The sequence below is a fragment of the Cyanistes caeruleus genome, chromosome 36 (genome assembly GCF_971803275.1).
Source record: "Cyanistes caeruleus chromosome 36, bCyaCae1.hap1.1, whole genome shotgun sequence".
Classification (NCBI taxonomy): Eukaryota; Metazoa; Chordata; class Aves; order Passeriformes; family Paridae; genus Cyanistes; species Cyanistes caeruleus.
The window spans coordinates 89,787-110,902 of record NC_141737.1 but is presented as its reverse complement, the minus strand read 5'-3'; the positions used below and the strand labels follow the sequence as shown (position 1 = coordinate 110,902).

At 64.1% G+C, this 21,116-nt stretch overlaps 5 protein-coding genes across 10 annotated transcripts; 1 reads left to right on the top strand and 4 right to left on the bottom strand.

The window, feature by feature from the left end:
* Positions 1–380: 380 nt before the first annotated feature.
* Positions 381–3,763, bottom strand: RCVRN (recoverin). Its single transcript, XM_086871528.1, has 4 exons — positions 3,654–3,763; positions 2,342–2,776; positions 1,528–1,639; positions 381–559 (listed from the first exon to the last, which is right to left on the bottom strand). Exons 2-4 carry the CDS (start codon positions 2,720–2,722, stop codon positions 474–476), a joined length of 579 nt encoding a protein of 192 aa, XP_086727654.1. The 5' UTR covers positions 2,723–2,776; positions 3,654–3,763; the 3' UTR covers positions 381–473.
* An 833-nt stretch (positions 3,764–4,596) lies between these two features.
* UBE2S (ubiquitin conjugating enzyme E2 S) lies at positions 4,597–7,778 on the bottom strand. The gene is made up of 5 exons (XM_086871529.1): positions 7,576–7,778; positions 6,939–6,962; positions 6,668–6,815; positions 5,855–6,045; positions 4,597–5,418 (listed from the first exon to the last, which is right to left on the bottom strand). Exons 1-5 carry the CDS (start codon positions 7,576–7,578, stop codon positions 5,116–5,118), a joined length of 669 nt encoding a protein of 222 aa, XP_086727655.1. The 5' UTR covers positions 7,579–7,778; the 3' UTR covers positions 4,597–5,115.
* A 554-nt stretch (positions 7,779–8,332) lies between these two features.
* Positions 8,333–12,344, bottom strand: SHISA7 (shisa family member 7). Its single transcript, XM_086871536.1, has 5 exons — positions 11,819–12,344; positions 11,062–11,198; positions 10,816–10,932; positions 10,305–10,433; positions 8,333–9,852 (listed from the first exon to the last, which is right to left on the bottom strand). Exons 1-5 carry the CDS (start codon positions 12,187–12,189, stop codon positions 9,440–9,442), a joined length of 1,167 nt encoding a protein of 388 aa, XP_086727662.1. The 5' UTR covers positions 12,190–12,344; the 3' UTR covers positions 8,333–9,439.
* Positions 12,345–14,468: 2,124 nt separating this feature from the next.
* Positions 14,469–17,562, bottom strand: ISOC2 (isochorismatase domain containing 2). Of its 6 annotated transcripts, none has more exons than XM_086871523.1 (6): positions 17,496–17,562; positions 16,463–16,732; positions 15,878–16,084; positions 15,536–15,606; positions 15,138–15,255; positions 14,469–14,754 (listed from the first exon to the last, which is right to left on the bottom strand). In XM_086871523.1, exons 2-6 carry the CDS (start codon positions 16,592–16,594, stop codon positions 14,674–14,676), a joined length of 609 nt encoding a protein of 202 aa, XP_086727649.1. In that variant the 5' UTR covers positions 16,595–16,732; positions 17,496–17,562; the 3' UTR covers positions 14,469–14,673. The 6 variants fall into 6 exon arrangements, with proteins under 6 accessions (XP_086727649.1, XP_086727651.1, XP_086727650.1 ...); XM_086871525.1 differs by having other exon boundaries at positions 16,463–16,714; positions 17,496–17,553; XM_086871524.1 differs by having other exon boundaries at positions 17,525–17,543.
* Positions 17,563–17,658: 96 nt separating this feature from the next.
* IZUMO1 (izumo sperm-oocyte fusion 1) lies at positions 17,659–21,058 on the top strand. Its single transcript, XM_086871535.1, has 9 exons — positions 17,659–17,920; positions 18,361–18,435; positions 18,822–18,908; positions 19,090–19,110; positions 19,186–19,266; positions 19,498–19,598; positions 19,710–19,941; positions 20,313–20,448; positions 20,989–21,058. Exons 1-9 carry the CDS (start codon positions 17,659–17,661, stop codon positions 21,050–21,052), a joined length of 1,059 nt encoding a protein of 352 aa, XP_086727661.1. The 3' UTR covers positions 21,053–21,058.
* Positions 21,059–21,116: the final 58 nt, after the last annotated feature.

Genomic DNA, 21,116 nt, shown 5'->3' with positions numbered 1-21,116 from the left:
AGTGGACTGAGACCCCCCCAAAAACGCCCAATTCCCCTCTGGTTCCCAGATTTCTCCCCCAAAAATGCACATTTTCTACCCAAAGCCTTCAACTGTCCTCCCAAAATCTCATTTACCAAAAAAATCTCTTCTTTTACTCCTAAAAATCCCTTTCTTTTTTACTCCTAAAATTCCCTTTTTTTACTCCTAAAATTCTCTTCTTTTACTCCTAAAAATCCCTTTTTTTAATCCTAAAAATCCCTTTTATTTACTCGTAAAATTCCGGAGTTTTACTCCTAAAAATTCACATTTTTAACTCCTAAAAATCTCAATTTTTTACCCTAAAAATTCCCTTTTTTTACCCCCAAAAATCCCCTTTTTCCCCCCAAACAAACGCCGCCTTTCGGGGAGGGGGGGATGTAAATTCCGTTTATTGCCCCTCCCCCCGGGCGGTCGGGGGGTCCCCGCGGGGGGGATTTTGGGGACCCCTCCCCTCATTTCTTGGGCTCGTACTGGATCAGGCGCATGATGGCGTCGTTCTTCATCACGCCCTCGATGAACTCGGCCTCGGCGATCTTGTCTGGGGACACAGCCGGGATTGGGGAGGGGTCCCGGGGAGGGGAGGGGTCCCGGGGGTCCCGGGTTTGGGGAGGGGTCCCGGGGAGGGGAGGGGAGGGGTCCCGGGGAGGGGTCCCGGGGGTTTGGGGAGGGGAGGAATTTAGGGAGGGGTCCCCGATTTGGGGAGGGGTCCCGGGGAGGGGATTTGGGGTTATTTTGGGTGAGTTTTGAGGGTCATTTTGAGTTATTTTGGGGTGGGTTTGGGGTTATTTTAGGGGTTATTTGTGGTTATTTTGGGGGTAATTTGGGGCTGGTTTTGGGCTTATTTTGGAGTTATTTGGAGTTATTTTGGGGTGGGTTTTTGGGGTTATTTTGGGGTTATTTTGGGGTGGGTTTTGGGGTTATTTTAGGGGTTATTTGTGGTTATTTTGGGGGTTATTTGGGGCTGGTTTTGGGGTTATTTTGGAGTTATTTGGAGTTATTTTGGGGTGGGTTTTTGGGGTTATTTTGGGGTTATTTTGAGTTATTTTGGGGTGGGTTTTTGGGGTTATTTTGGGGTTATTTTGGGGTTATTTTGGGGTGGGTTTTTGGGGTTATTTTAAGGGTCTTTAAGGTGTGTTTTTTTCGGGCAAGATCTTGGGGGTCCTGGGGTGGATTTCAAGGGGGGGTTGAGGCACTTTTGGGGCATTTTTAGGATTATTCTGGGTGGGTTTTGGGGTTTATTTTTGGGGTTGTTTTTGGGGGGGTTATTTCGGGTTATTTGGGGCAGTTTTGAGGCGCTGTTCTTTTGGGGGGAGGTCTCGGGGTCCCGGGGGAGGTCTCGGGGTCCCGGGGGAGGTTTTGGGGGGTCCCGGGGGGGTTTTGGGGGGTCCCGGGGGAGGTTTTGGGGGTCCCGGGGGATTTTGGGGGGTCCCGGGGGGGTTTTGGGGGTCCCGGGGGAGGTTTTGGGGGGTCCCGGGGGGCTTTTGGGGGGCTCGGGGGGGTCCGCACCGTTCTCCCCTTTGTTGAAGTAGGCCCAGAGTTTGTCCGCCCGTTTTTGGGGGTTGTTCTCGTCCTCGGGCAGCGACTTCTGCTCCTCCGGGGGGATCATCTTGAAAATCGCCTGGGGGCCCCCAAAACTCGTCAGGAACCCCCCAAAACCGGGTCAAGGGACCCCAAACCGAGTCAGGGGACCCCAAAACCGGGTCTGGGGACCCCAAAATGGGTCTGGGGACCCCAAAACCGGGCCCTGCTCACTCAGTGGGTGGGGGAGGGAATTAACCCGCCCCTCCCCCCCAATGGATCCGTTTATCGCGCCCCTCCCCCCCCCCCCCCGGAGCTTTTTCCATCAGGGATTGAAAATCCGGGATCAGGGGAGCGGGGGAGGGGCAAAGCCAATTAGCGCCCCAGCGTTAATTGGGGAGCAGGGCAGACCCTGGGTGGGGGAGGGGCTGGAGGGTCAGAGCCCCTCCCCCAGATCCCGATGGGAATTCCCGGATCCAGGGGATCCCCCCCTTTCCCAGGGGATCCCAAACCTCCCCTCCGGAATGATCCATTCCCGTGATCCCAAATCCAAATTTCCTCACCGGGATCATCTCCAGCACCTCGGCCCTGCTGATCCCTCCCTTCCCACAATCCCAAACCCCAAATTTCTCATTCCCAAACCCCAAATTTCTCATTCCCAAACCCCAAATCCTGCATTCCCACACCTCAAACCCCAAATCTCCCATTCCCACACCCCAAACCCCACATTTCCCATTCCCAAACCCCACATTTCCCATTCCCAAACCCCACATTTCCCATTCCCAAACCCCAGATTCCTCACCGTGATGATCTCCAGCACCTCGCTCTTGCTGACCTCGCCGTTGCGGTCCACGTCGAAGAGCGAGAAGGCCCACTCGAGTTTCAGGTGGGTCTTTCCGGAGGAGGTGAGGTGCAGGGCGATGATGTACTCCCGGAAGTCCAGCGTGCCGTCGTCGTTGGTGTCGAAGCTGCGGAAGACGTGGCGGGCGTAGCCCTGCGGGTCCGAGTTGGGGAAGAAGGTGCCGTAGATCTTCTCGAACTCGGAGCGGCTGATGCGGCCGTCGGGGCACTGGCGCTGGAAGCTCTCGTACCAGCGGCACAGCTCCTCCTCCGAGTAGCGCGTGCTCGTCTTCAGGTCCTCCAGCACCTCCTTGGACAGCGCCCCGCTCTTGGCGTTGCCCATGGCGGGCGAGGAGAGGCCCCCGCGGGGAGGAGGAGGAGGAGGAGGAGGAAGAGCCTGGGAGGGAAAGAGAAAAGGGGGTGAGCGGGGGAGGAAGGTTCTGGATGCTGAATGGGGGGGAAAGGTTTTGGAGCCCAGAATAGGGAGGAAGAGGAAGGTTCTGGGTCCGGGAATGGGGAGGAAGAGGAAGGTTCTGGGTCCGGGAATGGGGAGGAAGAGGAAGGTTCTGGATCCCGGAATGAGGAGGAAGAGGAAGGTTCTGGATCCCGGAATGAGGAGGAAGGTTCTAGATACTGGAATGGGGAGGAAGAGGAAGGTTCTGGATTCCAGAATGGGGGGGAGAGGAAGGTCTGGGATGCCAGGAGGAAGAGGAGGAGGAGGAGGAGGGTCCTGGAACTCAAAAAAATGAGGAGGAGGAAGGTTCTGGACCCCCAAACTACAGAGGATGAGGAAGGTTTTGGATCCTGGAATGGGGAGGAAGAGGAAGGTTCGGGGTCCCAGAATGTGGAGGAAGGTTCTGGACCCTGGAATGGGGAGGATGAGGAAGGTTTGGACCCTGGAATAGGGAGGATGAGGAAGGTTTTGGACCCTGGAATTGGGAGGATGAGGAAGGTTTTGGACCCTGGAATAGGGAGGAAGGTCCAGGACGGCAGGAGGAGGAGCAGGAAGAAGAGGAGGGCCCTGGAACGCCACAAAACGAGGATGAGGAAGGTCCCAGACCCCCCCAAAAAAGTGACAGAAGATCCCAGGCGGCCAAAACTGAGGCTGAGGAAGATCTCAAACCCAAGAAATGAGGATGAGGAAGGTCCCAGAGGATGAGGAAGGCCCCAAACCCCCAAAACCGAGGCTGAGGAAGATCCCGGACACAAAAACGAAGCAGAAGAAAGTTCTGGACCCCAAGAACGAGGAGGAGGAAGGTCCCGGGGGTCCTTACTGGAAGGTTCCGGAGCGCGGCCGGGCCGAGGATGAGGAGGGCGAGGACCGGGCCGGTGATGAAGGCTCCTCTGGCAGGGCCGGGCGAGCTCCGGCCTTTATCAGGTGGGATTTGGGGGGGGGATTTGGGGGATTTGGGGGGGGGGGGGGGGGATGAAGGTGATCCCGGCTTAGCAGGGGCACGTGGGGAGGGGGAGGGGCAGCCCCATCCCCCCATCCCCGGTCCGGGCTGGGAGCAGGGACCCCCCAGAAATACCCCAAAAACCCCTCAAAATATCCAAAAAACACCCAGAAAGCGCCCAAAACCACCCCAAAAAATACCCAAAAGTAACAGAAAACACCCCGAATACCCCAAAACACCCCACGCCCTCCCCAATCCCCCTCAAATTCTCCCCAAAATTCCCCCAAGGCCCCCCGAAATCGACCCCTCCCCCATCTGAGACCCCACCCCAAATTCCTCTTCCCCCCACCCACCCGGCACGTGCGCCCCTCCCCCCCCCGGGGTGGCAGATGGCGCTGGGGGAGGGGAGGGCTCATTAAAGCCTCATTAACGTCGGGGTTAATTAATCACGGAGGGGGGGAGGAGGGGCACTTGTGTAAGGAGGGGGGAGGGGTGGGGGGAGCCCGCGTGAGAGCGGCACAGGTGAGCTCAGGTCCGCCCAGGTGTGCCCAGATGTGCCCCAGGTGAGCTCAGGCCTGTCCATGTGTGCCCAGATGTGCCCCAGGTGTGTCCAGGTGAGCTCAGGTGCGTCCAGATGTGCCCCAGGTGTGTCCAGGTGAGCTCAGGTGCGTCCAGATGTGCCCCAGGTGTCCCCAGATGTGCCTAGGTGTCCCCAGATGTGTCCCCAGGTGTGTCCAGGTGTCCCCAGATGTGTCCCCAGGTGTCCCCAGATGTCCCCAGATGTGCTCAGGTGAACCCCTCCCCACCACACACCAAACTCGGCTACAAAACCAAGCCTTTAATGGGATTTTTCTTTTTGGGGCCATTTTCCGCCTTTTCGGGGCTTTTCCCACATAACTTAAAATAACTTAAAGCGGGGGAGGGGCGGCCCCGCCCCCCCCGGCCCCCCAAAATCCCCTCCCCCCCCCCAAAAACCACCACGGCAGCGGCGCCAAAAGGGACAATTTATTCCTCCCCTCCCCCACCCCCCAAAATGGGTCTGGGGGCAGCCGGGGGGGATTTGGGGACCCCCCCAAAATGGGTCGGGGGGGTTAGAAGGGTTTTGGGGTTCCCACAATGAGTCTGGGGGGGTCCAAGGCGGGCTATGGGGTCCCCCCACCCCAGTGAGGATCCCAAACAGCTCAGGGGGGCCTTGGGGACCCCCCAAAATGGGTCCGGGGGGCTTCTGACCTCCCCAAAACGGATCCGAGACCCCCCCAAAATGGGTCTGGGGGCTTCCACGCCCTCCAAACTGAGTCTGGGGGCGGTCCCGGCCCCCCCCCCCATCGGCTCTGGGGGGGTTTCAGAGCCGGCGCAGGGCCCGCTTCTTGTCCCCCTTCTTTTTGGGGGGCGCTTTCCTGTCCCCCGCGTGCTTCTTGGGGACGGGGCCGTCGGGGGGGGTCCCGGGGGGGGCGGGGGCGCCCCCCGAGGGCCCCGGGGGGGGGTCGGGCCGGGGGGGCGGCTCGCGGGGGGGCCCCCGGGCGTGGATCTCGGTGAGGAGCCGGGCGCGGGCGGCGAAGCGCTCGAAGTCCTCGAGCAGGAGCCGCGCCGCCTCCTCGTTCAGCGCCGACTCGGGGTTGGGCTGGATCAGCAGGCATTTGATGGTCTGGGGAGGGGGCGCGGGGGGGGCCGGGTCACGCTCCTGGGGCGCCCCAAAACCGCCCCAAACCCACCCCCGGCAAACCCCAAAACTGCCCGAACCGGCGGCTTTTCCCCGCCGGAATTTACCCCTCCCCTCCTCCCCCCACCAAAATCAGCCCCACAAACTGGGGAGTGTAGAGTTAAAAAGTTCCCCCCCAAGAACCGCCCCAAATCCGTCACTTTCCGCCCCAAATCCCCCACGTTTTACCTCTGTCTCCCCCAAACCTCTCCCAGTCCTGTTTCCCCTCTCAAACCCCCTCCCCTCACTCCAGGCTCCCTCAAAACCCCCCCAAATTCACCCCAAATTTACCCCAAACCCCTCCCAGTCCCGTTCCCCTCCCAAACCCCCTCCCCGCACTCCAGACCCCCCAAACCCCCCAGCCCCGTTCCCCCAGCCGCACCAGCAGCACGTGGCGCAGCCCCAGCTCGGCTCTCCAGTCCCTCTTGAGGACGTTGACGCAGATTTCGCCGCTGGGCCCCACGTTGGGGTGGAAGATCTTGGTCAGGAAAAACCCCTTGGGGGGCGCGGCCGGGAAATCCTTGCCCAGCACCAGCTTCATGCGGAACAGCCCCCCTGCGTACGGGGTGCCCTCTGCAACCCCAGAGAGCGGCGTCAGAAACCCCAAAACCCCAAAAACCACCCCAAAACCCCAAAAACCACCCCAAAAACCCTCCCTGCGTACGGGGTGCCCTCTGTAACCCCAAAGAGCAGGGTCAGAAACCCCAAAAACCCCAAAACCACTACAAAAACCCCCATGAGCCCTCTGCAACCCCAGAGAGGGGGGTCAGAAACCCCAAAACCCCTCCAAAAGCCCCCCATGTGTATGGGGTGCCCTCTGCAACCCCAGAGAGGGGGGCTGGTATCCCCAGAACCCCCCCCAAACCCCGACCTGGGCAATGCCCTTGGTGCCCAGGGGGATTCTGGGGCACTTCAGTGGGATTTGGAAGCTCTTTGGGATACGGGAGAGGACCTGAGGGAGGAAAAATCCTAAAGCTTGGGGGCCAAGGGGGTGGGAGACCTCAAAATCCCCCCAAAAACCCCAAGCTAGGCCCTGCCTTTAGCTCCCAGTGTGGGCTGGAGAGGGATTTTGGGGCTCACCCCGATTTTTGATACGATTAATTGTGATTTTGGGGTTCTCCTTGGGGTCAGCGCCCCAAAACCCGTACCCAAAACCCCCCCCAAACCCAACCGGGGGGTTCGGGGGGGCTCCTACCTGGCCCCTCGATGGCCACCTGGACGTCGGTGACGTCCTCGTCGTTGGGGAAGACCTTGATGCCGTCGGGGGGGTCGGCGCTGAGCAGCGACACCTCCCTGCACAGCAGCCGCAGCGTCTGCGGGGGGAGGTTCTCGGCGTTCGACGTCTGCGGGGACACCAAGGAACCCCAAACCGGGCGTCACCAGGGCCCCCTCACAGGGATTTCTGGGGGGGGAAGAGCTCCCCCCTAAAACACCGAAATTTGTGTTCCTTTCCCCCACACACTCACCTGCCAGGCGCCGGCTCGGGGCTCCTGGGGTGGGGGGAAAAAGTTGGGGTGAATTTGAGGTGGGCAGTGCTCAAAACGCCCCAAATTCTTCCTGAAATTCTTCCTGACCCCCCTCCAAAATCCCTCCACAACTCGCTAAACTCACAGAAAATCCGCCCAAGGCGCCCCAAATCCCCCCCCAAAATCCCGAATTCCCCCAAGGATCACCCCAGAAACCCCAAACCCTCCAAGACCCTCTGGACTCCCGCCGGGTTCCCTCAGGACCCGCCGAATACCTCACAAAACTCCCAGAATTCTCCCCAAATCACCACACGACCACTCAAATATACCCGGAACGCCCTGAATTCCTTCAAAACTCCTTAAACTGCGCCCAAATCACCCCAGAACTCCCCCAAATGCCCAAGAAATCCCCGTGGTCCCTAAATTCCACCCAAATCGCCTCAGGACGGCCCGGGCTCCCTCACGACCCCCCGGGCCGGGCCCAGGCCTCGGACGGCTGCGACCCCCGCGGGCCGGGCCCGGAGCGGCCTCACCCCATCCCGGTACCTCCCAAATCCTCCGCAGATCCGCCCAGACCCCAACAGGGACTCCCCAAACCCTCCCAGGGCACCCCAAACTCCCCCTGGGCCTCCCTCACCATGGCGCCGGGCTGGGCCCCGGCGTTGCCGGGCCGGCCCCGAGCAGGAAGCGGCTTCCCGGGGGTGTCCCCTGGGCTTTGAGGGGGGTCCCCGCGGTGTTGAGGTGACCCCTCGGGCGGGGGGAGGCCGGGGGTCGCCCCCTCTCCCCCTCCCCCGGCAGCGCGGTCCCTCCTCCGCCGCCGCCGCCCGCCCGCCGCGCTAAGGGCCCCCCCCAACGCGCCGCCGCCTTTATAACCTCGGCCGCGCAGAGCCCCGCCTTCCTACGTACTAACCAATCAGCACCGCGTTTTGGCCTTAGTAGCCAATGGGAAGAGAGGAAAAAGGCGGGCTCTGCGCGATGATTGGCGGGTTCGTGAGGGGAGAAGGGCGGGGGGCGGAGCCTCGGCGCGTTGTTTGCGTCGTAACGGTCGGCGGAAAAGGCGGGGACGCCCGTTTGAACGGCGATGATTGACGGGAAAGCCTGCCAATGGGAGAAGCGAGGCCGGCGAGAGAGAGCGGAGCTTCCGGGAGGCGGAGCCAGGCGTTATTGGCACGTGGAGCAGCCAATCAGAGCGCGGGGTTTCCCGGGTGTCCAAAATCGTTCCGGGACCCCAAAATTCGGTCCCGAAAAAAACCGGTTCAAAGTCTCGCATGAGCCCCCCCTCAATTCACGTCCCCTCCTCCCCCCGAGACAGCCCAAAGCCACCCCAAAAAAGCCGCTCCCCCTCCCCTGAAGGCCGTCCCCAAAATGCCCTGAAATCCCCCCAAATTCGAGGCTGGGGGGGGCAGGAAACGTCACTTTATTCCCTCTGCCCCCCGCCCCTCCCCCACCCCGGGGAGGGTCCGGTCCCGAGGGGGGGAGGGGCTGGGGGAGGGGCTCTAAGGCACGTGGGGTCATGGGGAGGTCACGGGGTCACGGGGGGGTCATGGGGGGCTCCGGGGCTCCCCTCCCCCCACTATGGCTTCGGTGTGGGCGTGACGTCATCGGAGACGGGACGTGACATCATCGGCGGGCCCAGCCCCCATGACATCATTGGGGAAAGGGGCGGGGCCTTGGCAGTGATTGGTGACATCATCATCGAGTGGCTCCACCCCTCGTTGTGACGTCACAGGAGGGGCAGGAAAATCCACAGTGCTGACGTCGTCGAGGCTGTGTGACGTCATCGGGCAGGGCTGTGACATCATCGGCTGCTCAGGGGAGGAGGGAGGGGAGGCTGTGACGTCATTGTCGGCAGGTGTGACATCACCGTGTGCTATGACGTCATCAGCTGAAGAGGCGTGGGCAGTGACATCGTAGTTGAGTGTGTGACATCATCGGCGCCGTGGGAGGGGCTGTGACATCAGCAGCTGCCATATTCGGGTGTGTGACATCATCGGCTGCTCGGGGGGGGCGGGGGGGCTGTGACGTCATCGCTCAGCCATGTCAGGGGTTGTGACATCATCACAAGGCCACGGGAAGGGGCTGTGACGTCATTGCTCCCTCGCGACTGCATTTGTGGCGGTGACGTCATCGCCGGGCTGTGACGTCATCGCCAGGGGATCCCCGGGGCAAGGGGGGCGGGGGGGAGCCCCAAAACGGCCGGGGGGGGGGGGGAACTGGAGGGAAATCCCGAATTTTCGGGGGTTTCCCCCCGGTTTTTGGGGCCCTTCCCCCCCTCCAGGGGGTTCCCCCCCCCCATTTTTTACCATTTCCCCCCAGACTTTCCGGCTTTTCCCCCCTCCCCATTTCCCTCACTAAACTCCGCGTTCACCCCCGATTTCCGAGGTTTCCCCCCAATTTCCGAGCTTTTCCCCCCAATTTCCGGGGTTTCCCCCCAATTTCCGAGGTTTCCCCCCCGATATCCGATCTTTCCCCCCCGTTCCCCCCGTTCCCCCCCGGGGGTCTCACACGGTGACCTCGGTGCGGCTCCCGGTGCGCAGGCGGTGGGGAGGGGGCGCGGGGGGGGGCCCGGGCGGGGGTCCCGGCAGCAGCTGCAGCTCGGCCGTGTTCTGCCGCTGCCCCCCGAACAGCGCCCGCCGCGCCCCGGCCCCCCCGGGCTGGGGGGGCGGCGAGAAGGGGGTCCCGGGACCCCCGCCCAGGCTGCTCTGCGAGGCGGCGTGCGACAGCGGGGCGCGCCGGGGGGGCCCCGCCCGGTTCCGCGGCAGCGTGCCCCCCCCCCCGCCCCCCAAAAACTCCTGCGACAGAACCCGCCGGCCCCCCCCCCGCGGCGGGGGGAGGGGCAGCGTCCCCCGGGGGGGAGGGGGCGCGGCCCAGGGGGGGCCCCAGGGACCCCCGAAATCCTCCAGGTCACGGTCGGCTGCGGGGGGGGACAGGGGGGGAAAGGGTTAATGGGGGGGGTGGGGGTTCGGGGTGGGCTTGGGGGATTTGGGGTGGGGGCTCGGGGGATTTCGGGGCGAGTTTTTGGGGTCCCCGGGTTTTTTCGGGATGTTTTTTTGGGGAATTTCGGGATGGTTTTGGGGCATTTCGCGGTGATTTTTTTGGTCCCGGTCTTTTTCGGGGGGGGGGGGTTGGGGGTATTTCGGGGTTTTTGGGGTATTTTTGGGGTATTTTGGGGCGGGGGGCTCACCCAGATGCCGGAGCGAGGCTCAGGCAGGGGGGGTCGGGGTTTTTGGGGTGGTTTTGGGGTATTTTGGGGTGTTTTGGGGCGGGGGGCTCACCCAGGCACTGCAGCGAGGCTCAAGCAGGGGTTTGGGGTTTTTGGGGTGGGTTTTGGGGTATTTTTGGGGTGTTTTGGGGCGGGGGGCTCACCCAGGCGCCGCAGCGAGGCCCAGCGAGCGGCGTCGGCCCGGGGGGGGCTCTCGTAGGGGGGGGGCGGGTGCGAGAGGTTGTGGAAGGAGCGGGAGCAGCTCAGGGGGGCTGGGGGGGGCACCCGCCAGTCTGGGGAGGGGAGAAACGGGGGGAGGGGTCAGAGGGGGGAGATCCCCCCCCCAGAGACCCCCTCCGAGAACCCCCTCCCAAAAAAAAGAAAAAAACCCGAAAAATAATCCCTGGGAAATAAAAACCAAAAAACAACAGAGAACTCTCCCAAAAAAACCTGGGAATGCCCCAAAATCCCCTCCCAAAAAATCTCAAATCCCAACCCCCAAAAAAAACCAAAACCCCCCTCCCCAAAAAAACCCCAAATCCCCCGCATAACCCCCCGAGACCCTCCCCAAAAAACCCCAAATCCCCCGCAAAACCCCCCAAATCTTCCCCGAAAATAACCCCAAACCCCCCCAAAGAGCAGCCCGAGCCCCCCCGGCCCCCCCGGCCCCCTCACCCAGGGTGGCCCCGCGGTGCTCGGGGGTCCCGAAGCCCAGGTGGGCGTAGCCGCTCTCTGTTAATTGGGGAGGGGTCGTTAGCGCCTCATTTGCATAAAGCCCCCCCGAAACCTCTTCTCAATTCATTGGGAACCGCCCTGACCCCCCCCTCCAAAAGACTCCAAACATCTTTGGGACCCCCCCCCCGAGCCCCCCCGGGTCCCCCAAACCCCCCCGGGCCCCCCTCCCCGCCCCCCCGCACTTGCCGGTGCCGTAGAGGTTTTTGGGGGGCCGGGGGGGTCCCGTGTCGGGGGGAGGGGGCGGCAGGACCCCGCAGCTGCTGCGGCGCTCGGGCCGCGTCCCGCCCCCCCCCGCCTGGTGCCGCAGGACGTCCACGAGCGCCCTGGGGACATTTGGGGACATTTGGGGACAGGGGCAGGACCGGGCTTCGGAGCCGGTGGCAGCCCCTGTGCCACGCCCCGCCCGTGTCCCTGTGTCCCCCTGTCCCCCATCCCTGTCCCCGTGTCCCGGTCCCCGTGTCTCTGTGTCCCCCATCCCTGTCCCTGTGTCCCGTGATCCGATCCCTGTCCCTGTGTCCCTGTCCCCCATTCCTGTCCCTTTTCCCGTGTCCCGATCCCTGTCCCCTGTGTCCGCCTGTCCCCGTCCCCGTGTCCCGATCCCTGTCCCCCTGTCCCCGTCCCCATCCGCCTGTTCCTGTCCCGTGTCCCTCGTCCCTGTCGCTGTCCCCGTGTCCCGATCCCCGTGTCCCGATCCCCGTGTCCCGCTCCCTCCCCGTGTCCCTGTCCCCGTGTCCCGATCCCTGTCCCTGTGTCCCCCGTGTCCCTGTCCCGTGTCCCCATCCCCGTGTCCCAGTCCCCTGCTACCCCCGCGCCCCCCTCAATGTCCCCCCCACGTCCCCACTCCCCCCAATGTCCCACCTGCTGCCACCCCCAATGTCCCCCCCCAATGTCCCACCTGCTGCCACCCCCAATGTCCCCCCAATGTCCCCCCCCAATGTCCCACCTGCTGCCGTCCCCCCGCGCCCCCCCCGCGCCCGCCGCGCCCCCCCGCGCCCCCCGGCCCCAGGCGGCCCTGGCGCCCACGGCCACGGCGAGCGCCACGCTGACCACCCCGCACACCACGTACGGGACCCCGCCCGCGCCCCCCGCCGCCAGCGCGGCCCGCGGCTGCCGGGGGTCCCCGCGGGGCCGGGCGGGCCCGGCGGAGGGCGCGGGGGCGGCGGTGCGGGCCCAGGGCGGCGAGCGCAGGTTGGTGCAGCGGCGCTGCTCCAGGCGGCGGGCGCGGTGCTCGCAGCAGAAGCGGTAACTGCACGTCCCGCAGCAGAAGCGGAACGCGCCCGTCGAGCAATTAAACGCCGCGTCGTAATGGCCCATGACGTCATAGTAGCCGTGGCACAGCTCCGGGGAGTCCCGGGGCTCCGGGGGATCCCCCCCGCCTCTGACGTGCGCGGGGGAATCCCGGGGAAGCCCAGCCCCGCCCCCGCCGTGCCGCAGGTGGCTCCGGCGGGGGGGGGAGGGGAGGGGGGAGGGCGCGGGGGGGGAGGGGGAGGGAGGGGGGAGCAGCGAGGAGGGGGAGGGGAGGGGCAGGAGGGTGAGCAGGAGGAGGGGGGGGAGGGGCGGGGGCATGGCGGGGGTGGGGGGGGGGAACCCCAATTGAGGGGGGGGGACCCCAATTAGAGGAGGGGAGCCGTAATTAAGGGCAGGGGGGAATCGGGAGGAATTAGGGGAGGGGGGAAATTGCGGGGGGGGGGGACCCTAATTAAGGGAGGGGAACCCCAATTAGGAGAGGGGGTAATTAGGGGAGGGGAACCCCAGTTAGGGACGGGGGACCCCAATTAGGGGAGGGGTCTTGGAGGGTTCCGTCGCTCCTGTGGGGGGGGGGAGGGGATGATGGGGAGGGGGTCTCCCCGTTTTCCCGCCGTGCCTCGCGCGCGCCCCTCCCCCTCCTCGTCTCCAAGGCAGCATCGCCCGTTGCCTTGGAAACCGTGCCCGGCAACCGCGCCCCTCCCCCACCGCCTCCCGGAGCCGCCAGCGCCCCTCCCCCACCCCAAAATAGCCCTCCAAACACCGAAAATACCCCAAAAACACCCAAATTACCCCAAAGCATCGAAATAACCCCCAAAGGCAACGAAAATAACCCGAGACCCACCCAAACCCCGCCCCCACCCCAAAATAACCCCAAAACACCCAAATCCACCCAAATCCACCCAAATCGCGGCACCCCAATCTCCCAAACCCGCCCTCGAAACGCGCGCGCGAACCCCCCCAAATCCCGGAGTCACCCCCCCGGTGCCACCGTCGGTGTCACTGTCACACTCCTGCCTTCGGTGTCACCCCCCCGGTGCCACCGTCGGTGTCACTGTCACAGCCCTGCCCTCGGTGTCACCCCCGGTGTCACCCTCGGTGTCACTGTCACAGCTCTGCCCTCGGTGTCACCCCCCCGGTGTCACCCCCGGTGTCACTGTCACACTCCTGCCCTCGGTGTCACCCCCGGTGTCACCCTGCCACACTCCCGGTGTCACACACCCGGTGTCACACTCCCGGTGTCACACGCTCACTGCCACCCTCCCGGGCCCGGTGTCGCACTCCCGGTGTCACCGTCACATGCCCGGTGTCACACTCGCTGTCCCCCCACTGCCACGCTCACGGTGACACACACACGGCCACACGCCCGCTGTCACATGACCAGTGCCACACTCATTGTCACACTCGCCACCGCTGCCACCCTCCCGGTGCCACACTCGCTGTCACCCCCTCCCGGTGTCGCTATCACCCCCCTGCCACCGCTGCCACCCTCCCGGTGCCACACTCGCTGTCACCCCCCTCCCGGTGCCACACTCGCTGTCACCCCCTCCCGGTGTCGCTATCACCCCCCTGCCACCGCTGCCACCCTCCCGGTGCCACACTCGCTGTCACCCCCTCCCGGTGTCGCTGTCACCCACCTGTCGGTGCCACACTCGCTGTCGCCCCCCCCCCCGCCATCGCTGCCACCCTCCCCGTCGCTGTCCCCGCTCCCCGGCCCCGTTCCCATGGCAACCGCGCCCCCCAAACGCCACCGCTGTCACTCACCGGGGACGAACGGGGGGGCCCGGGAAGGGTCCGGGGGGGGATCCGGGGGGTCCCGGGGGGGGGGGCAGGGGTGGTCTGGGAGGGAATTTGGGGGATCCGGGGGGTCCTGGAGGTTCCCGGGGGGGGTTTGGGGATCCCGGGGAGCACCCGGGGATCCCGGGGGGGATTCGGGGGTCCCGGGGGGTTTCGGGGGGGGGTTTGGGGGGGTCCGGGGGTCGCGGTGCCGGCGCGAAGCCCCCGCAGGACGGAGCGGCTCGGGGGGGGGCTCAATGGGGGGGCGAGAGGCGGGCGCTGATTGGCTGAGCGCAGCCAATGGGGGCGTGGGGGGCGTGGCCAGCGCCCACTCCCACGGGGGGGTTCATTAAGAAAAGGGGGAAGAGGCAGGGACGAGGTGTCAATCAAACATCGGGGGCGTGGCCACGGGAGACAGCTGTCAATCGTTTCGGAGGGGCGTGGTTAATGCGGCTCTGAGGGGCGGGGTCGCGCTGTCAATCACTGGGGCGGGGCTAAGGGAGACACACCCCCCTCCGGGGACCCCCAAATTCCCCCAGGGACCCCCCCCAAACCAAAGCCCAGAGACGCAGTCGGGGAAGGGGGGCAGCGTTTATAGACCCCCCATATTGGGGGGATTTGGGGGCTCTGAGACTCCCCAGACCAGGCACAATTTTGGGGGATTTTCAGGAGATTTTGGGGTTAATTTGGAGGGAATTTTCAGGGGGACTTGGGGACCTCAGACCCCCACCAGGCTGAGGAGGATTTTTGGGTTGATTCTAAGGGACTTGAGGGGTCTCAGAGCCCCCCCAGCACACCCAGGGGCCCCCCCAGAATCAGCCCTGTGTCCGGCGGGGGCTCCTTGATCAGTGGCAGGATCTGGAGGGGATAATTAAAGCTAATTAGTCCTAATTAACCCTCATTAAATCTTCATCAACCCATTAGCAAAAGGCTAATTAACCCTAACAAGCTAATTAACCCCCATTAAACCTCATTTGTGAGTTCAGTAGCCCTCAATTAACCCTAATTAGCACACCTCTAATTAACCACCCCTTTATTAACCCCTAATTAACCCAATAACCAGGCAGCAATGGGCGTGCCCTAACAGGGTGTGGTCGGTGGGCGTGACCTCACCTGTGCGAAGGCAGCTGGGGCCGCTCAGGTGAGCGCGGGTAACGTCACCCGCCTCACTTTGGGGTGGGGCTGCCCAGGTGGGGACAGGGCGGGGCTGGGGCGTGGCCCGGGCAGGCGTGGCCACTCACCTGTCGGAATTTGGGGTGGGCGGCGTCGCGCAGCAGCAGCAGCAGGACGCTCTCGCAGGTGCTCAGGAAGGCCCCGGCCTGGCGCATGCGGGCGAGGGCCAGAGCCCGCTCCCCCTGGCTGGGACCCCTCCCCAAATTACACCTCAGACCTCCCCAAAACACACCTGGGACCCCCAAACCCCGCCCACTCCCCCTGGCTGGGACCGCCCCCAAATTACACCTGAGACCTCCCCAAAACACACCTGGGACCCCCCCAAAATACACCAGAGACCCCCTGGGACCCTCCCCAAACACACTTGAGAGCCTCGCCCAAAATCACCCCCAGAACTCCCCCCAGACCCCTCCCAACGCCCCCCAAGACCCCAAAACTCCCAAAATGCCCCAAAATCGCCCCAAACCTGCGGGAGGAGACGGCGTCGGCCACCACGTGCACGTCCAGCCCCCGCTCCAGCAGGTCCAGCGTCGTTTGCTTTGGGGGTTCCCACAGATTTTGGGGTGAATCCGGGGGTTTTCTGGAGGATCCCGCGGTCCCTCCCATTCCCCATCCCAAAAATTTGGGGTTCCCTCCCCAAAACCCCCCCCCAGGACCACCCAAACCATCCACAACCCCCCCCAAATTTCAGCTCCCTGCCCAAAACTCCTTCTAGAACCCCCCCAAAACCACCTGACTTTGGGGTTCCCTCCCCAAATCTCCCCCCAGGAGCCCCCAGACCACCCCCCGATTTTCGGGGTGCCCTCACCAGGATGCAGGCCTGCGCCTCGATGCCGCAGAGGAGCACGGAGCGGATTTTGGGGTCCCCCAGGAGGGGCGCGGCCGCCCCCACCATGCTGAAGGCGGTTTTGGGGATCCGGGGCAGGTCCTGCGCCCCCAGTTCCGGCACCGTGGGCCCCAAAATATCCGGGCGCTGCTCTGTCACCAGCACGGGCACCCCCAAAATCCGGCAGCCCTAAGCGGGGGACGTTCAGGGGTTTGGGGAGGGTTTTTTGGGTGGTTTTTAGGGGTTTTGGGGGCACTTTTGGGAGGTTTTGGAAGGGGTTTTTGGGGGTTTCTCACGGAGGGTTTTTGGGGTTTTTTTGTGAGGGATGTTTGGGGAGAATTGAGAGGTAACTTTTGGGTGTGTTTGGGGTATTTTTGAGGGGTGTTTTGGGGAGGATTTTGGGGTTCTTAGGAGAGGAAGTTGTGGGTGTTTAGGGAGGGTTTTTGGGGCATTTTGGGGAGGGTTTCGGAGAGGATTTTGCGAGTGTTTGGGGTTTGTTTTGGGGCGGATTTCGGTGTTTGTCTGGGCGCATTTGGGGCGTTTTTGGGGTGTTTTTGGTGTGCCCACCTGGAGCATCCGCGCGGCCACGGCCACGATCTGAGGGAAGGCGGCGATGGAGCTCCGGAACCGCTCCTGGAGGTCGCACAAGAACAGCACCGAGGAGCCCGGCAGGGGCCGGCCCAGGCGAGCGGCGGCCATGGGGGCACCTGGAGACACCTGGAGACACCTGTGCACACCTGGACACAGCTGGGGACACGTGTGGACACAGCTGGGGACACCTGGGACACTTCAGAGACACCTGTGCACACCTGGACACAGCTGCGGACACCTGGGACACTTCAGGGTTAGGGTTAGGGTTAGTCACGTGGCCCCGCCGTGTCACACCTGGAGGGCACCTGGGGGAGGTCACGGGGGTCACGGGACACCCAGGGAAGGTCACGGGGGTCACGTGACACGTGGGGACTGCTGGCGGGCACGTGGAACACGCGGGGACACCTGGCCGGGGTCACGTGACCCCCGGTCCCGCCACGCACGTGACTCTATCCCCCCCCGACCCCCCCCTCCCGCACCCACCTGCGGCCGCTCCGCGCGCGTTCCGCGAGACACCCGCGTCACGTGACCGCGAGCCCGCCCCCGCCCGCCGCCGCAGCCAATCAGCGCTCCCAAAGGCCCCGCCGGCCAATCGGAACCGTCGGCGCTCGCGGGTCGCACCCACGCCCCCGCTATCAGCCAATCGGGAGGCGCCGCTGAGCTCCGGCCAATCAGAGGCCGAGGAGGCGGGGCTTGGCGTGAGGGGGCGCCGGGATCGACCCCAAAATTCGCCCAAAATCCACCATTTCTCCCCAAAATAATCCCCGTTACCGGGTAGGGCCGGGCCGTTACCGACCCCAAACCCCTCCAGGATCCTCTCCAGGACCCCCGAGACCCCAGTCATCCACATTGGCCGTTATTCACCGAAATCGGGGTTTCTCCGCCCTTTACCGACCCCACACACCCCCAAATTCCTGACCCCAAATCCCCTTCTGGACCCTCGAACCCCCTAAACCTCCCCGTAGCCCCCGAAATCACCGACACCGGGGTTTCTCCCACCGTTACCGACCCCAGAGACCCCCCGGACCCCTCCGGCACCTCTCCCGACTCCTCGGACCCGCCTCGCCCCCCCCCCCCCCGCCGTTACCGGGGCTCCCCCGGCCGTTACCGGCCCCAACCCCTCCCCGAGCCGCCCCCGGAACCCCCAAAGCCCCGCAAGCCGTCGGTCCGGGATGCGTCGGGCGCTGCTCTGGGCGCTGCTCGGGGCTCTGTGGCTCGGGGCGGGGGTCCCGGGGGGCCCCGGGGGGGTCTCGGGGTGCGTCCTGTGCGACCCCGCGGCGGGCGCGGCGCTGGGGGAGCTGCTGGGGCCGTTCCTGGCGCGGGCCATGCCCCACGAGCCCGCCATGCGCGGCCGCCTCGGCACCCTGGTGCTCAGGGGGGTCCTGGGGCTCGCGCGCCTGCCCAGGGACCCCCAGAGCTTCATGGGGGTCATCGGTCAGTGCAGACCCCTCCCCGGATCCCCTTTGACCCGGCTGAAAACCCCAAATCCCTCAATCCCCCGGGACCCCGAAACCTCCCAAATTCCCCCGCTGGGACCCTGGCGATCCCGCAGATCCCCCCCAAATCCTCACGGGGGTCATCGGTCAGTGCGGACCCCTCCCCGGATCCCCTCTGACCCGCCCTGAAAACCCCAAACCTCCCCCGGGATCCCAAAACCTCCCCACCCTCACAAATTCCCTCCCCCGGTTCCCCCCCAAATTCCCTCCTGAACCTCCCCAAAACCCTCCAGATCCTTCTGGATCCCCCCAAATTCATCCCAAAACCCGGACTGGGGGGGAGAGGGGGCTGGGAATGGGATTTGGGGCAGGGATTTGGGGAATTTTGGGGGGTCCCCCCACCCCGGGGGCTCTTCGTGACTCCCCCGTCCCCCCCAGACCAATCTACCCTGGACGAAGCCTCCCTCCAGTTCCGCCGGACACTGGCTCGGGTCATGGCCCAGGATATTCAAGGTGACCCCAAAAAATCCACCCCAAAATCCCCCTGGGACATAATGGGGTTAATTTGGATTAGTCAGATAATTTAATGGGGTTTTATTGGGTCATTTTGGGGGATTTCTTGGGGTTTAATTCGTTTTTATTGGGGCTAATTGGATCATTAATTCTGGAGCTTAGTGAGGTTAATTGCAGGTTTATTTGGTCTCTTACTGGGATTTTTGGGGTCCTTTTTGGGGATTTTTATCTCATTTTTTGGGATATTTTCGGTCTCATTAACTCCAGACCCCAATGCCATTAATTGGGGAGTTAATCCCAGCGGAGGGAATCGCCTCGGGGGAACCCCTTCCCAATCCCCCAGACCCCCCAGAATGCCCCCAAAATGTCCCAAATTCCTCACCCAGACCAGAAGATCTACCAGGAGATGCTCTGGGCCATGCGGGAGATCAAGGAGGACTTTGAGCGGATCATGAAGCGTTTCCAGAGCCAGGGTGGGCTCCGGGAGACCCCAAAATCCCTCCCTAAATTCGCCCTTGGAACCCCCCTAAATCCTCCCCAAATTCCCCTCTGAGACCCCCTGGACTCCCCAAACCCCATCCTGGGACCCCTTGAAGCCAAATCCCACCCCCCAAACTCCCCTTCTAACCCCGTTTTTTTCCCCTTTTTTTGCAGTTTATTGCCCCAATAAATGCGGTAAGCAGGGTCGGGGGGATCTGGGGGGGCTTTGGGGTTCCGGACCCCCCCAGGTGACCCCCAAAATCCCCTCAGGGCGGATGGAGGTGTTGTGGATCGAGTGCATCTTCTGCAACCTCACCCACTTCGCCTGCAACAGGGGGATGGATTGCGGGGGTAAGGGGGGTCTGGGGGTCTCAGGGGGCTTGGGGGGCTCCGAAGGGTTTTGGGGAGGGGTCTGAGGGGTTCTGGGGGCTATTTCGGGGCGGGGAGAGATCCCAGAGGGGCAATTCTGGGGCGTCCCGGAGCTCCTAAATTGGGGAGGGGGATGCCGGGGGTTACCCCGGGGGTTGGGGGAGCCACGGGGGGAATTTGGGGAGGGGGTTTAACCCCTCTTTCCCCCCCCAGAGCGGCAGCTGTGGGTAGAGGAAGGGCAGGACCTGGTGCTGGACTGCGCCCTGCCCTGGCACGGGGCGTCCCACGGCGCCAAGACCTACAGCTTCTACCGGGTAACCGCGAGCCCCCTCCCCAAATTCCGGCCGGGACCTCCTCCCGGACCGCCCCTACCCCAAAACACCCCCAAATGACCCTCCGGAACCCCTTTTATCCCGCCCTTCCAGGGCCCGGCATCGTCCGGGAGGGGTCCGGAGCCCCACAGGCGCCCTCCCCAAAGTCGGGGGGCGGCTGCGGGGGAGCCCCCGCGCCCCCCGCTCGCGGAGCGGCTCCTGCGGAGCGGCCCCGACCCGGTGCTGGTGTGGAAGGAGGCGGCGGCGGCGGCGGGCGGGCGCTACCGGTGCCAGATGCGGGGCCCCGGCGGGCAGGTGGGCTCGGAGCTGCTCTTCAACGTCACCGGTGCGCACTACGACCCCCAAAACATCCCCCAAATATCCCTGAAATACCCGGTAATAGCCCCTAAATACCCCCCAAAGATGTCCTCAAAGATGTCCCCAAAATATCCTCAAAATACCGTATATATATCCCCTAAATAGCTCCAAAATACCCCCCAAAATCCGCCTAAATACCCCCAAAATATCCCCAAAAATGTCCCAGGGACCCCGCCCCAAAAATGTCCCAGGGACCCCGCCCCAAAATCGCCCCAGATGTGCCCGAAGGGAGCTGGGGAACGGGGACCCGCCAAATCCCCCCGAGCCCCCCAAACGCGGCCCCCGCTGCCCCCCGATCGCAGCCCCCTCCCCAAATTAACGCCGCCCCTCCCCCCGCAGTTGTGCCCCGCCCGAGGGTCCCGGGACAGGCCCCGCCCCTCGCCCCGACCCCCCCCGGGGGGCTCCCCCCGGCCGCTGTCGCCGCTATCGTCGTCATGATTATCGCGACAGTGCTGGTGGCTGCGGGCATCGCTTGGTACGGCCGGGGGGATTCTCGGGAGTCCCGGGAGGATTTGGGGGGGTTCTGGGGGGATTTGGGGGGGTCCCGGGAGGATTTGGGGATCCCGGGAGGATTTTGGGAGGTTCTGGGGGGATTTGTGGAGTTCTGCGGTGATTTGGGGGGTCCCGGGAGGATTTGGGGGGGGTTCCCGGGAGGATTTGGGGGTTCCCGGGAGGATTTGGTGGGGCTCTGGGGGGATTTTGGGAGGTTCTGGGGGGATTTGTGGAGTTCTGGGGGGATTTGGGGGGTCCCGGGAGGATTTGGGGATCCCGGGAGGATTTTGGGAGGTTCTGGGGGGATTTGTGGAGTTCTGCGGTGATTTGGGGGGTCCCGGGAGGATTTGGGGGTTCCCGGGAGGATTTGGGGGGGTTCTGGGGGGATTTTGGGAGGTTCTGGGGGGATTTGTGGAGTTCTGGGGGGATTTGAGGGGTTCCGGAGCGGTTTTGGGGCGCAGGGGAAGGAGACCACGCCCATTTGGGGCGGGGCTTGTCTGTCTAAGCTCTGGCCCCGCCCCAGGTTCTGCTTCCGGCGCCGGGACCCCCGGGACCGGCAGGACCCCTCCCAAATAAAGGAGTCGTGACCCCCCCGTGCCTCGGGTTATTTGGGGAGGGGTCCCGAGGGGTTTGGGGGGTCTCGGAGGGGTT